General features: G+C 42.8%; 1 protein-coding gene across 4 annotated transcripts in view; it reads right to left on the reverse strand.

Moving 5' to 3' along the window:
• Positions 1-1,639: 1,639 nt before the first annotated feature.
• Positions 1,640-13,666, reverse strand: part of pltp (phospholipid transfer protein) — a 52,070-nt gene continuing 40,043 nt past the window's right edge. For all 4 annotated transcript variants that reach the window (XM_055652083.1, XM_055652081.1, XM_055652080.1 and 1 more), the window contains 4 exons: positions 12,394-12,436; positions 9,906-9,969; positions 7,019-7,095; positions 1,640-4,520 (listed from right to left, as the gene is read on the reverse strand). In XM_055652083.1, coding sequence (XP_055508058.1) covers positions 4,416-4,520; positions 7,019-7,095; positions 9,906-9,969; positions 12,394-12,436 — 289 coding nt within the window. In that variant the 3' untranslated portion in view covers positions 1,640-4,415. The remainder of the gene's footprint in view (positions 4,521-7,018; positions 7,096-9,905; positions 9,970-12,393; positions 12,437-13,666) is intronic.

Genomic DNA, 13,666 nt, shown 5'->3' on the forward strand with positions numbered 1-13,666 from the left:
CTTCCTGCTGACTGGTTACCATACAACAAAAAGCTTTTCCCTGTACCTTGGTACATGACAATAAACTAAACTGAACTAAACTAAACATAAGCCTGCAGGAGGTGCCACCCGCTACAGAAAGATGGCCAGGAGAGGAGAGGGACGTCGGTTCACGGGAACTGCTCCAGTACATCTAGCGCGTGGGCCAACCAGAATTTGGACTTTGAATAATGAAGCAATGGTGCATGTGGAGTATATGCCAAACAAATTTCACTGTGCTGTTGCATATTTGTCAAATAAAGCTCTATTGACTATTAACCAAAGTGAAATCAGTTTAACCTTGGTGGTGATGGTAATTGTATAAACTAACTAGACTAAGTGCCCGGCTCTCCGGCGGCGCAGCCATTCCCGACCATTGGGTTCCTATTGTGAACTAGAACACGCCGGTATTACTGCACAGGTGCAGTTGACTGGCACGGCAAGTGGAAAAGGGATTTATTAAAGCATAAAATGTGAATAACTTAAAATACAACAATTTAAATGTTAAAGATGAGATTTATTCAGTCCATTCTTTCTTGTTGCGTCTCTTGTTGTGTTCCGCAGCCGGGGGAGGGCTTCAGACGGGGCTGTCGGGGGCCGGTGGGGGGGGGGAAGTGTCCTGCAGCTAGGGGAGGAGGATGGCTTCATGTGGGGGCTGTTGGAGGCCAGTGGTTGGGGGAGCGTCCTGCAGCCGGGGTGGGGCTGTTGGGGGCCAGTGGGGTGCGGAGAGCGTCCTGCAGCGGGGGAGGGGGACCGCTTCAGTTGGGGGCCAGTGGGGGGCGGGGAGAGCGTCCTGCAGCCAGGGAAGAGAGGCGGCTTCAGTCGGGGGCTGCCAGCGGCCATTGGGGGGAGGAGCATCCTGCAGCCGGGGGAGGGGGACGGCTTCAGGCCTGTAGGGGGCCTGTAGGGGGCCGGTGGGGAGAGGGGGTGCGCGTGCCCGGGGCCTGGGGGGCTGAGCTTCTTCGGGGCTACCGCTTCTGTGGCCTACCACTGCTGTAGCCTACCCCTGCCGTGGCCTACCGTTACCACTGCCTACCCCTGCGTCTACTGTAGCCTGCTGCTGCCGTGGCCTCTCGCTGTCGTGGCTTACCGCTGCTTCAGGTGGCGGCTGGCGGAGAGGGGAGCATCCTGCAGCCAGGGGAGGGGGACGGCTTCAGGCAGGCTGTCGGGGGCCGGTGGGGGTAGCATCCTGCAGCCGGGGGTGCGGGGGCTCAGGTGGTGGCCGGGGGTCTTTCTACAGGTCTAGTACAGGTATTGTGGGCCAAAGAGACTGGTTTCCAGTGGGCTAGTAGACCTGGGCCAAAGGTACTGGTCTTGGGGTAATACAAGTGGGGAAGGGGATTGGTGTATGTGGGCAGGAGGCATATGGGGGGAGGGGTGTTTGTGAGTGGGGGGTAGGGGAAGGGGTGTATGTGGGAGGGGTGTGTGTGGTGGGGTGGGGGGTGTCAGTGTGGGGAGGGGGTGTGGGCTCAGCGGCTCCAGGCCTCGGCCCCTGCTCCAGAATCACACTTCGGCTGCACTCAGCGGCACCCGGCTCCTGATTCATATCTCATACTGTTATAAACCTTTATCAGGCCTCCCCTAGCCTCCGACACTCCACATGTTCACCAATGGAAGTTCATTTCAAGAAATAAACATCATCATTTTTATTACACATTGTGTGATACAATTGATTGGTGGAATGAAATGAGTGTATTAACATACAAAGGTACATTATTATATTTGTTTAACTTACTGATGAACTGCATGTTATTACTGTTCTGAATACATCTAGATTAGCTTTAAATACAATACAAAACTTATCCAGCAGCATTACAGGCAGGGAATATCTATGGCTGTGGTACCATTACAAGGAATATTTTATATATGAAATCATAGGGAGAAATTACTCATCAGCACTGTTAAAAACAATATTCAAATCATAGGCATCAATGACATGGAGTATTTAGTCCTATAACGCTAATCCTGTAGCACATTCCACCTCTCCATGAATTATGACTCTCTCATTTACTACCTAACAGCAGCAATATCGGCAGGAGTACGCAACCCCTCTGACTGCCTCATCATACCTGGGCCAGTGATGATTGAAGTAGGTTTCAATTGTCATGAGGTGAGATAGTTTCCATTGATCTTTGAAATCTTGGTTTAATGACAGACTTCATAACATACTTTGATGGTTGGTGGTGGGGAACAGAGAGCTTGCTGGTTAGTGTGGGAAATGGAGTCGCAACTAATGGCTTGCTTTGGGGAGTAGAGAGGCAGTTGATGACTGGTGTTGCGAACAAGATACATCGCACTGAGACCAGTCAGTTTGAAAACAGGTACAAAGGTGTGCGATGCTGATACAGTGCCCAAATTTTGAAATGTTTGATTATGTAACCTCCCTCACTTAAATGAGCCTATCGGATATAAGACGAGTGATAAAAGATGAACAATTGTCAAACTTGGTCAAACAAAAATCTACCATCAATACAGTACATTTGTTACTGAAAGTGCCTCCAGTGTCTAAAGCAAAATGTATTTGTGCATATTATAATCCTTGATTCTTGATGTTATAACAGGAAATTAGATTTCCTTGTGGAATTTATGGGAATAATAATACACACAATGCCCCAGGGCTTTCAGCATAGATGAAAGGATTAGAGCTTTTAATGAAGCTTGTCATCAAATGGGGTAATTACCAAATAAATTTCAAATGGTTCTTACAAAGGAAGCCAGCTACACCAATCGCACACAGCTGGTCACAATGCTAATGAAAGGATATCGAGGGCCTGTCCCACTTGGCGATTTTTTCGGCGACTGCCGGCAACATTGACTGACAGGTCACCGAAAAATTTGCGGCATGACGTGGCGTGATGACGTATGACGCCCGGTGTTTTTTCAAGTGGCGCAACATTTTTTGTTGTTGCCGCTGGATTTTGAAATGTTCAAAATCTTTTGGCGACACTGATATGACGCCGGCAGTCGCCGAAAAAGTGGGACAGGCCCTTTAACAATCTGCAGGATGCGGCCTGCCTCTTTGTAAAGTACGTCGAACAATCCTTGTTCCAGGTGTACACTGGCCCTATCTCCGAACTCTATCTCCGCTACATTGACGACTGTATTGGTGCTACCTCCTGCACCCATGAATAACTCACTGACCTCATCAACCAGCACTAATTTCCATCCAGCACTTAAATTAACTTGGACCCTCTCTGACATCTCCCTACCATTTCTAGATCTCACCATCTCCATCATATGAAACAAACTATTGACCAACATCTACTACAAACCTACTGACTCCCTTAGCTATCTTGACTACACTTCTTTCCACTCTGCCTCCTGTAAAGACTCTATCCCCTACTCCCAATTCCTCCGTCTACGCCACCTCTGCACCCAGGAAGAGGTGTTCCATACCAGGGCATCGGTCCTCATTCTTTACGAAACGGGGGTTCCCCTCTTCCATTATAGATGAGGCTCTCACCAAGGTCACCTCAATATCCCGCAGCTCCGCTCTTACTCTCCCCCCCTTTTGTAACAAGGACAGAGTCCCCCTTGTCCTCACCTTCCACTCCACCAGCCATAGCATACAGCATATAATCCTCCAACATTTTTGCCACCCACTACTGGCCACGTCTTCCCATCTCCACCCCTTTCTGCTTTCTGCATAGACCGTTCCCTCCAAAATTCCCTGGTCAACTCTCAGTCTGAAGAAGGGTCTCGACCTGAAACGTCGCCCGTTCGTTCTCTCCAGAGATGCTGCCTCATCTGCTGAGTTACTCCAGCATTTTGTGTCTACCTGCAGGATGCAGTAGTTGGAATGTACGTTATTGCTTTCAGTCTGCATATCCCACAATTCAAACTGGAAGGGAAGTATATTATGATGTACAGGAGAGCGGTTTGTATTATAGAGTGATGCAATGATTGATCGGAGATGCCCATTATCTAAACTGCCTTCTCCTCAAGTCTGGGTTCAAAGCATGGCTCTGGGACAGTAACTATAATGCGGTGATGATACGGGGAAATATTCATCACCCATACCTAAAAGTAGATTGCAATCTATAATCCTATGTACAGTAGAGTACAGGACGTGCACAGGATCCTAACAGTGGTATTTTCCCCTCTCTTTCAGATTGTGGTGCAGTGTTAGTAGCTCATAACGTCATTAATACAAATTCTGGAAAAATACATAACAAATGAACTACCAATTGTTGCACCTACACCACCAATCTGATCAGTGTACAACAAAAGCTTAAAATGTTTGATTCTACACTCTGTCAATGACATTAATATAAAATGAATAGATTCCATGCAACCAGTGACTGGCTAATCAAATGCAACAATAATTAAAAGGTAAGTAAATTGCTGTTGTTTGTCTTCCTACACTTGAGCAGCTGCCATTCATCACAGTTTTGTTCCTACTTGGATAGAGTTGTGCTCTTTGTGGAGACTTGTGCGTTCTTATAAATTACCTCTCTCAGGCCTTTGTAAAAATGTAAATCTGCTCCAATTGACAGAAAACCCTAGGAATGAGGAAAAAAAACACAATTGACAACCTGGCATTTATTATTAGGCTTAAAAATAAAATTATAAATAAAATCCTAACTGCTGAAATTCCAGTTTCAATTGACTTAAATTATGGCTGTGTCTTCAGGGTATTTTTGGTTCAGACTGAGTGACTAACCTGGTTATTGAGAAGCAGGTTGACAATTTAAATATTAAAATAGAACTGGGTACTTCTTAATTTAGCACTATTTCAAATTTGACTCCACCCTGTCGAGTTTCACAGATGTCAGGAAATTGGCAATTGCTTGGAAAAGGTAAGTACCTTTCAGATTGGTTGTGGGCAGAAGGTGCAACAGTGTTTTCTCTAGACGCTCACAAGCTAGGCACAACTGACTAAACTCAACCCAACATCCAATCTCCCCACCCGATTTGGTGATCTTTTAACCAGTACTTTCCCCTAACTTGTACCTCATTCCAGTATATGACCTATCCCCTGGTCTATGGTTTTAACCCTCTACAACAGTGTTTAATTCTTTCTGCTCTCTGTCTGTGTCTCCCCCTTCCCTCACCCCTTAACTGAAACTCCTACCCCTTAACTGAACTGAACTTCACCACCAGTTCAACACTGAAAAGTAAAAATAAAAGAAAATGCAAGTCTTACCATTAAAACTCGAGTGGAATATGAGAGAAAGGCAACAGAAGTGGGCCATTCAGTCGCTCAAATCTGTGCCATAATTTGGAGAGATCAAGGCTGATCAGTGACCTAACTTCTAAACTTCCTTTTCCTTAATACGTTTGATTGAAATTAATGTGGAATGTCAGATTTGAAATTCGCAATAGATATTGTATCAATTGGAATATGTGGAAGTGTGCTGCAAACTCCTGCACATCCTTTATTTGTTTCTGAACTTTACTACTGAGAGGTGTGGCTCTAATTTTCAAATTCTGCCTCTTGAACATAACATTTAAAGACTCAAAGAAATAGGTTATTCGGCCCACTGAGTCCACACCAACCAGCGATCCACACACACTTGCATTATCCTACACACACTAGGGACATTTTACAATTATACCAAGCCAATTAACCTACAAAGCTTTGAAACGTGGGAGGAAACCGGAGATCTCGGGGAACATACAAACTCTGTACAGCCAGTACCCGTAGTCACGATCATAATCAGGATCGCACCTGGCGATCTGGCGCTGTAAGGCAGCAACTCTACCGCTGCATGTTAATTAATTAATTCTTGATTCAAATTTTAAATAGGAATAGATGCTGGAAATCTAATATAAAAACAGAAAATGCTGGAACCGTTCAGCAGGTAAGACAGCAGCAGAGGGCAGAGAAATAATAGATATTTTTCAGATCTGAGACACATCATCAGAACTGAGAAAGAGAAAACATTAGTTTTAGGTAGGAGGTGGGAGACCAATAGGTAGAGCAAAGGGAATATCTCTCAAAGGGCGAGGCTAGATGATTACATGTGGTATGAAATGCAACTCATCCCAGCAAACTTGTTTTAAATTCCACCTTTCCTCCTCACTGTCCTGCAATGTTCCCAACTCACAGCTGTTTTTATGGTCACTGGAAGCAATTTCTGACCACAAAAAAAACCCCAAATGAAATTTTACTTTCTTGCAAAAGATTCCCAGGAAACTTCTCTAAGATAGCATACTTGTAACCTACTCTAAAGCATAGAAAACGAATAGATTAATTTCAAGCAGGACTCTGGTCAATGGGACCCCAGGGCTCCTTCACTACAGGAAATAATTCCTGGAATCCCACCCATCTTTCCTTATAGAGTGAACTAGAAAGATAAATCTGCAGCATTGTTTTGTGAGGATTTAAGTTCAGCTCTTCCATCATAGCATTGGGATGGTGTTGGGGGTGGGTAGAAGTATATTTCACATTGGCATTTTGGATAGCCTTTAACACATCTGCAAAATGGTACAGGACTGGTGCTCTTTATTGTGTGTGGAGTGCCACATGGGGTAGAGCATGGTAACATAAGACATAACAAACAAGCTGATAAATTATCACATCTGAAGAAGGGTTCCTACCCAAAATGTCACCTATCCATTTTCTCCAGAGATGCTGCTTGACCTGCTGAGTTACTCCAACATTTTGGAGTATTTGCATTTAATGTGCAGCAAACACGTCGCCTGACATATATAAGAAGGAACTGCAGATGCTGGTTTAAACGGAAGAAAGACAAAATGCTGGAGTAATTCATCAGGATAGGCAGCATCTCTGTAGAGAAGGAATGGGTGGATTCAGATCTGAAGAAGGGTCTCGACCTGAAACATCACCCATTCTTTCTCCAGAGATGCTGCCTGTCATGCCGAGTTATTCCAGCATTTTGTGTCTATGTCGCCCGACATCATTTGCAATCTATTCACAAATTAGTCAGGTCCTGGGTAACACATTTTAACTTCAATATCAGCAGTTACCAAACCTATTTTTAAAAATGTGTAAGTAGTTCATGCGCAGAGTCCTTTAATATGTTAGATTACTCACCATGTGGTTTGTCACAGTCTCATTGATGAGATCAATTCCTTCTGGCAGTGGAATCTGCACACCCTGCAGAGCTCGCTCTGAGCAGGGAAAGAACAAAAACTGGAGAGTAAACAGCTGAAGGACGAGTTTGCACTTCGTACAAATGACATATTCAAGTCAAGAGTTTTTCATTCTCATAAGTTCCAAAACGGAACAAAATAAAATTCTTACTTTCAGTAGCACAACAGATATGTAAACATGGTACTATGTATGAGGGAGCCAACAGGTCTCAAACCCTCGATGAGTTTAGGGACTTGCTCAGCCAAGCATGCAAAGTCTGTCCCGATGGATTGGGTGTAATGGGCCTGTCCCACAGGCGATCTTTCAGCAGACTGCCGGCGTCTGTCAAGTTGCCGACAGTTGCTGATAAACCGGGAACTGGAACGGCAACTGTCAGAGTGGGACACACACACACACACACACACACACACACACACACACACACACATCGCAAAGGCGGGGGCCAGGCAAACAGGGGAGCGCTATCTGAAAGTCAAGGTGATACAGACACACACCATGATGAACAGGAAGGTTGGCGCTGTAATTAAGATGGCTAGCACAATGTACGGTAAGTCCTTTAAAGGAGGGAGAAGGGGGGAGAAGGAGTGGAGACAACTTTTAATACGGCAGAGATACACAGCTATGAAATTCGGCGGACATTTAACATTACCGGTTGATTATCCTTGGTTCTGAAAACTCCTGCTTACGTTTCTTTCTCCGAATGAGCCATTGAAAATGACCAGTCAGCAAAAGCGATTAACTAAAACTACCTACGACTACCTTGACATAACTACATGGCAACCCCACTACAACTGCACCTACGATTACAGGATTATCGATTTTTTCCATGGCGACCAATTTTGTGTCGCAGAAAAATTTTCAACATGTTTAGTTCCCAGAATGCGGGAACTCCTCCGAACCCTGAAGGAGACTCACCAGAGACCATCAGCAAACATGTGGCGACCATGCAGCGAGAGCAGAGTCTCCTGCACTCGCCTAAAAAGTCGCCTAAGTGGGACAGGCCCATAAGAAATCCACTGGAGAGTTCAACGGCCAGGAAGGCGGCTCTGCAGCGCACTGTGAAGTGCAAAGGGCATGTCATGGCACAAAAGAAGACCTGGACATCCACTGCAGCCAAGGGACTTTCCAATCGTGACGTCTAACCGTGCCACTGGAATCCAGCTTCTGCGGCCGAGAGGGTGGGGTTGCTCATGTGCAACAACCTCTTCACCGTAATCTCTTCCACGCACAGGCTCTTGTGCACAGGCTCTATCAGTTACATGCTATCGGCGTCTATGACGGGCCACCACCGCAATGTAAACACCATAATAAATAATATAAAAGTTCAGTATAGATATTAAAAAAAACACAACCAGATAGTAACAATGCAAACACCAATACAATGCTCCCAAGTTTATGTAGTTTGGGGGTTGTAAAGTTCAATAGCCTGATGGTTGTAGGCACAGTGTTATATGTTCTGTGACATACGTAGATTATGGGTGTTGCCAGTATGAACTATGTATGGTGTAACACTCCCACTCAGCTGACCTCAACTGAGTTCATAGGTTTACTGTCAATGCACTACAAATTCACTCAGCTCCCTCGGAACAGGGATTGCAGAACAGAGGTATACATTTCTGCCATTGTGACCATACCGTGATTTCCTAAATATTGACATGGCTATGATGCTCTCTTTTTTATGCATATGCAAGACCCACCTAACACAAGCAGCTACATAATAAAGAATTATCAGGCTATTTCCTGGGACACATACTGAGACCATCAACTTGGTTAAAATCGCAATTTAGTCTGGCAGAATCTTGTTGGTCTTCTATTACAAGGAGATGTCCATATTACAAGGCGATGCCCATAGCAAATTATGCTGACTGCCATACATTCCAATGTTAATAGACGCATTGTGGCTTGGTGCAGCCACCACAAAAGCTTTGTGGGGAAGGACCAGTCTAGGGTCTTACTGTAGTAGGACATTGAGGGGTTGGGTCCTGTGTAACAACCTCCCAATCCCTCTACTGATGCATAAAATGAAAACATAAGTGGCATTGATACTTTGCAAGGTAATGTACTGAATTAATGATCTAATGAATATAAATAAAGAAATGACCCAATTTTATTTACTGTATGCATGACCGCATAGTGTAGCCATAATCTGGGAATAAAGAATAATGTTTGTAATTACAGCATGCAAACAAATAATCTACACAATGGTGTTTGTACCAATACAGCAGTCAATTCTGAGAATCTATACAACGATGAGTGTGTAAATGTAGCCCCCAACAGTGAAAGCCTATATAATGTAATTAATGTGTAAAATAGTATCTGATTGTGACAAGAATGTGAGTGTGTAAAACTCCAATACGCTATAGAATGATGTGACCGTATATTAATTGAAAATACATTCACCGAATTGTGATAATATGTAGTTGCTAATTGTAAAACTCGACACATTTTTGTCAGTGTGAAAATTCGGCATCCAGCCGTGCGAATCTAATTAATAATTAGATAATATTAATATAGCAGCTAACGGTAATAATCTATGCAAATGTAAATGTGTAACTGCCCATTGACAAAATATATATATTTAAATTGTGGTGTGCAAATGTAGTACTTAACTGTGGCAATTTAGCAGTGGCTGGTGTTAGTAAATATAGCACCCAATTGTTATAATTTATATAATGGCATGTGTACAAATAACACCGTAATCCAATAATCTCTCCAATAGCATAAGTGTGTCAATGCAGTAACCAACTGTGATAATCTACATTATATAATGAATGTGTAAACAGTGCACCTAACTGTGATAATTGATGAATATGAGGAGTGTACTTACCATTGATCATTGGCATGATAGTGAGCTGCAGAAGAGCTTTCAGTGGAGCCTGTATAGGAATCAACTATAAAGGTACAGAGGTGTCAGTAATCCGTTGACATTCACATCAGTTCATTGCTCCTACTGGTTATTATGTCTTATGATATCGAATATATAATCACCACAGCTTTCAGAGAATTTCGCGTAGTTAAACAAATATGGCAATAACCTCATTCTAGCACTAGCACTATTATCATGAAGTAAAGCAAATAACTGACAGTATAGTGAGAATTGTTTTTTATACTAAGCTTAGTTTCGACATTCATACTCCTTTGGTTCCTCTGCACCTCTTTCACTGTGTAATCTCAGGTGTACTACCACCTATTCACAAGTCTGAACTCGCTGACCAGCTCATGCATTACCAAAATGTATAACCAAAGAACTGCAGATGCTGGTAAATACGTAAAAGGACACAAAGTGCGAGAGTACCTGTCCCACATGGGCGTCATTTGCGCGTCATTTACACGTCACGATGCGCGCATGGTGCTTGGTGACATAAGCAGTGACGCGCGATCGCGCGCGGCGCCCCAGGATTTTGGGGATGTACAAAATCTTCGCGCGCCATCTGCGTGACACGCAAACGGCGCCCAAGTGGGACAGGCCCTGAACTCAGCAGGTCAGGCAGTATCTCTGGAGAACACGAATAGGTGATGTTTTGGGTCGAGACCCTTCTTCATACTGATTGTAGGGGGGGAGAAAAATATTGGAAAAGGGGAGAGCAAGACAAAGCGTGGCAGGTAAAAGTCAACACAGGTGAGGGTTTTATATTTCCAACCATCTGACTATCAAAAAATCTCCCTTGCCTGTGTTAACCTATTACCTGCCACACTTTGTCCTGCCGCTCCTTTTCCCAGCTTTCTTCTTCCCCCTACAATCAATGTGAAGAAGATTTTTGACCTGAAATATCATCTATCCATGCACTCCGGAGATGTTGCCTGACCGGCTGAGTTACTGCAGCACGGTGTACTTTCATGCATTACCAAGATGTTGTTCAACACACGGATAATTTTCAATGATCTTCCATGCAGGAAATGGCGCTGAAAAAGAGTGAGATAAAATCAAAAATGTTCTCATGTCTTCCAAAGAATCAAAATTAATTTGTGAAAAAATTGAACCCGTTACAGAGTAAAAACAAAATATCACCCAAAATTGGGTGGTCGTAATTGTGTGTTTTCTTCAGTAAACGGCTGCCTGATCTTCCATGTTTCAATTTGTTGTAAATTGGACACCCTTCGTTTTTTGAAGACAAGATGGTCAGATTTGTTATGGATTGGTAATCAAGTTTAATTAAGGTGTTAACCATATTTTGTGGGGACAATTCGGCTATGTTTGTTGTCATTTGGTACCCATATTTACTTGGGACTATGTGGCCATGTTTTATGTGGAGGAGGTGTGTTTGTTCTTAGTTGGTTGCCATCAGTAAACAACTGACCTTGGTTCCAGAACTGACTATAAGGTCATCCTCTGGTCTTTTGGCAATACTGTTTTAAACACCTCTTATAAAAGGATGGCTTAAACCTTCACATGGGATAATATCTAATCAGGATGGAACATCTTCCATTAATTTCGTTAAATAAAATCATGTTTTTTTTATAATCTCGGGAAGATCCAAAGTGATTTACAGCCAACAATGTGAACGGAGATTGAAAGGTTCTTAATTAGTAAGGGCGTTAAAGGTTACGGGGAGAAGGCAGGAGAATGGGATTCAGATGAAAAATAGATCAGCCATGATTGAATGGCTGAGTAGACTCAATGGACTAAATGGCCTAATTCTGTTCCTATGTGTTAAGGTCTATGCACCTTTATGAGTGCATTGTATCAGCCCATACACAAGAAGGTCCAAAGAGATAATTTGAAAATAACAAAATATATTTTTAAATAAGTTTGTAAAGTGATAATTATTGCCTAGGATTACAGATAACTCTCCTGCATATCAGCAAGACCGTGCCTTGGAATCATTCCCACAGAGCCACAGTTTAAAATATCACCCGTGGACTGGTGCAATGCAACCTCCATTTCTATTGTGCCCTTTATGATATCAAGACACCTCAAAATATTTTGCAACTAATACAGTACTCGTGGAAGATGGTCATTTAGGAGATCTCACAAACTACACTGTGACATTGACCAAAGCGCCAGTTTTAGTTAGGGTGATTGAGGGGTAATTTTAGGCCAAGGCACCAGAGATAACTACCCTGCTCATCATCAGTGCAGTACTCTGATATATTTTACATTTACCTGAGAGAGTAGCAGGAGTCACAGTTTAAAATCTAATCTGAGGGACAACAGCTCCTACACAGTCATTCCTCAGTACTACACAAGTGCCAGGCTTGAATTTAAATAATCAATATATTGCTGATTGTATAATTCTGAAATGGACATGTAATTTGATTAGATTGCTGATCATGTAGTGGTGATAAAAGCCCTCCCTCTGATTGTGATCACTTACCGCCAGTGATTCTAGAGTTGATTTCGCTGAGAAAATCTTGAATCTACGGGGAGAAAAAATCATCAATGCATTCCAATAAGTCTTACCTGTGTAGCACAGGACACCTGGAGGCTCCTGTCCAGAGAACTGTGCTCCTTATGATATAGACTCTATAATGTGGATGTTTGGGAATTCAACATTACTGACACTCCCAGTTTACACACTAATTCCCACATGTGTTCTCAAAATGAACTCGCCCATTCTGATAATTAAGTCAGATTTTGGGAAAGCAGTTGTCCTCTTAGGGTGAAATATTCTTGAATTTAATGTGTTGCATCTAGGGTTTTAGCTGGGACCTACAGCCCAAATCCATCATCAGCTGATATTCTCACTCGAAGAACTCACCAGGAGCTTGCTGTGAGAAATGAAAATTGTGAAAAAACAGGTCACGGCAACAAGAAAATGGCCAAGTAGCTCAATAACTATATACGCTGAGACTATCTGAAAATGTCATACCAGTAAAGCTCTTCTGTCTTCCTCTCATCAACACAATGGGCTTTAGTTCCCTCATTACTACTCTGACAATTATACTACTGGATCCTGCCAAGGTTGTTCGCAATATTTTATTGTACTCATGTCCTACCCATAATTCTACGGTTGCACTCAGTTCTTCTCACAACTCTGATGTTGAACCAATGGAGAGCTGCCAAAGATTGCACTAAAGTACCCGGGGAGTGTAGCTTGCAACGCAGGGAATTCTTCAAATGGAGAATCCCAGTCATAAAAAACAGAAATGCTGAAAACACAGCAAGTTCTGTGCTGTAATTGTTATATGGTTAAGTTAGGCAACATTTGTGCAAAGAGAAACAGTAAATGTTTTACATTGAAGACCCTTCATCTGAACTGGAAAATGAAAAACATTAGTTTTAAGTGGAAATTAAGGTGGGAGAAGTATGGATGGAATATTCAAACCCACCTTCCTTTGCAGCCTTCAGAACTCTAGAGCAAATTCCATACTTTAAATAGTTCCGTTTTTCTCTCTGTACTAGCTCAAATATTCTCTCTCCATTGACAGTACTGAGCACTTCTAGTAGATTCCTTTTAGTTTCAGGTATAGGAACAGATCTGACCAAGTATGTAATAGTAAAGAATATTACATATAACAAACATTTGAAATTGTTCCTTAAAAATATTTTGATACACCATTTTCAAAAAAGGGAACAAGAGCAAAAAATTCATGATGAATCTTTATAAAATATTGGATCTGCCACAACTTAAATATTATGTCTAATTT

The sequence above is a fragment of the Leucoraja erinacea genome, chromosome 21 (assembly GCF_028641065.1).
Source record: "Leucoraja erinacea ecotype New England chromosome 21, Leri_hhj_1, whole genome shotgun sequence".
Classification (NCBI taxonomy): domain Eukaryota; kingdom Metazoa; phylum Chordata; class Chondrichthyes; order Rajiformes; family Rajidae; genus Leucoraja; species Leucoraja erinaceus.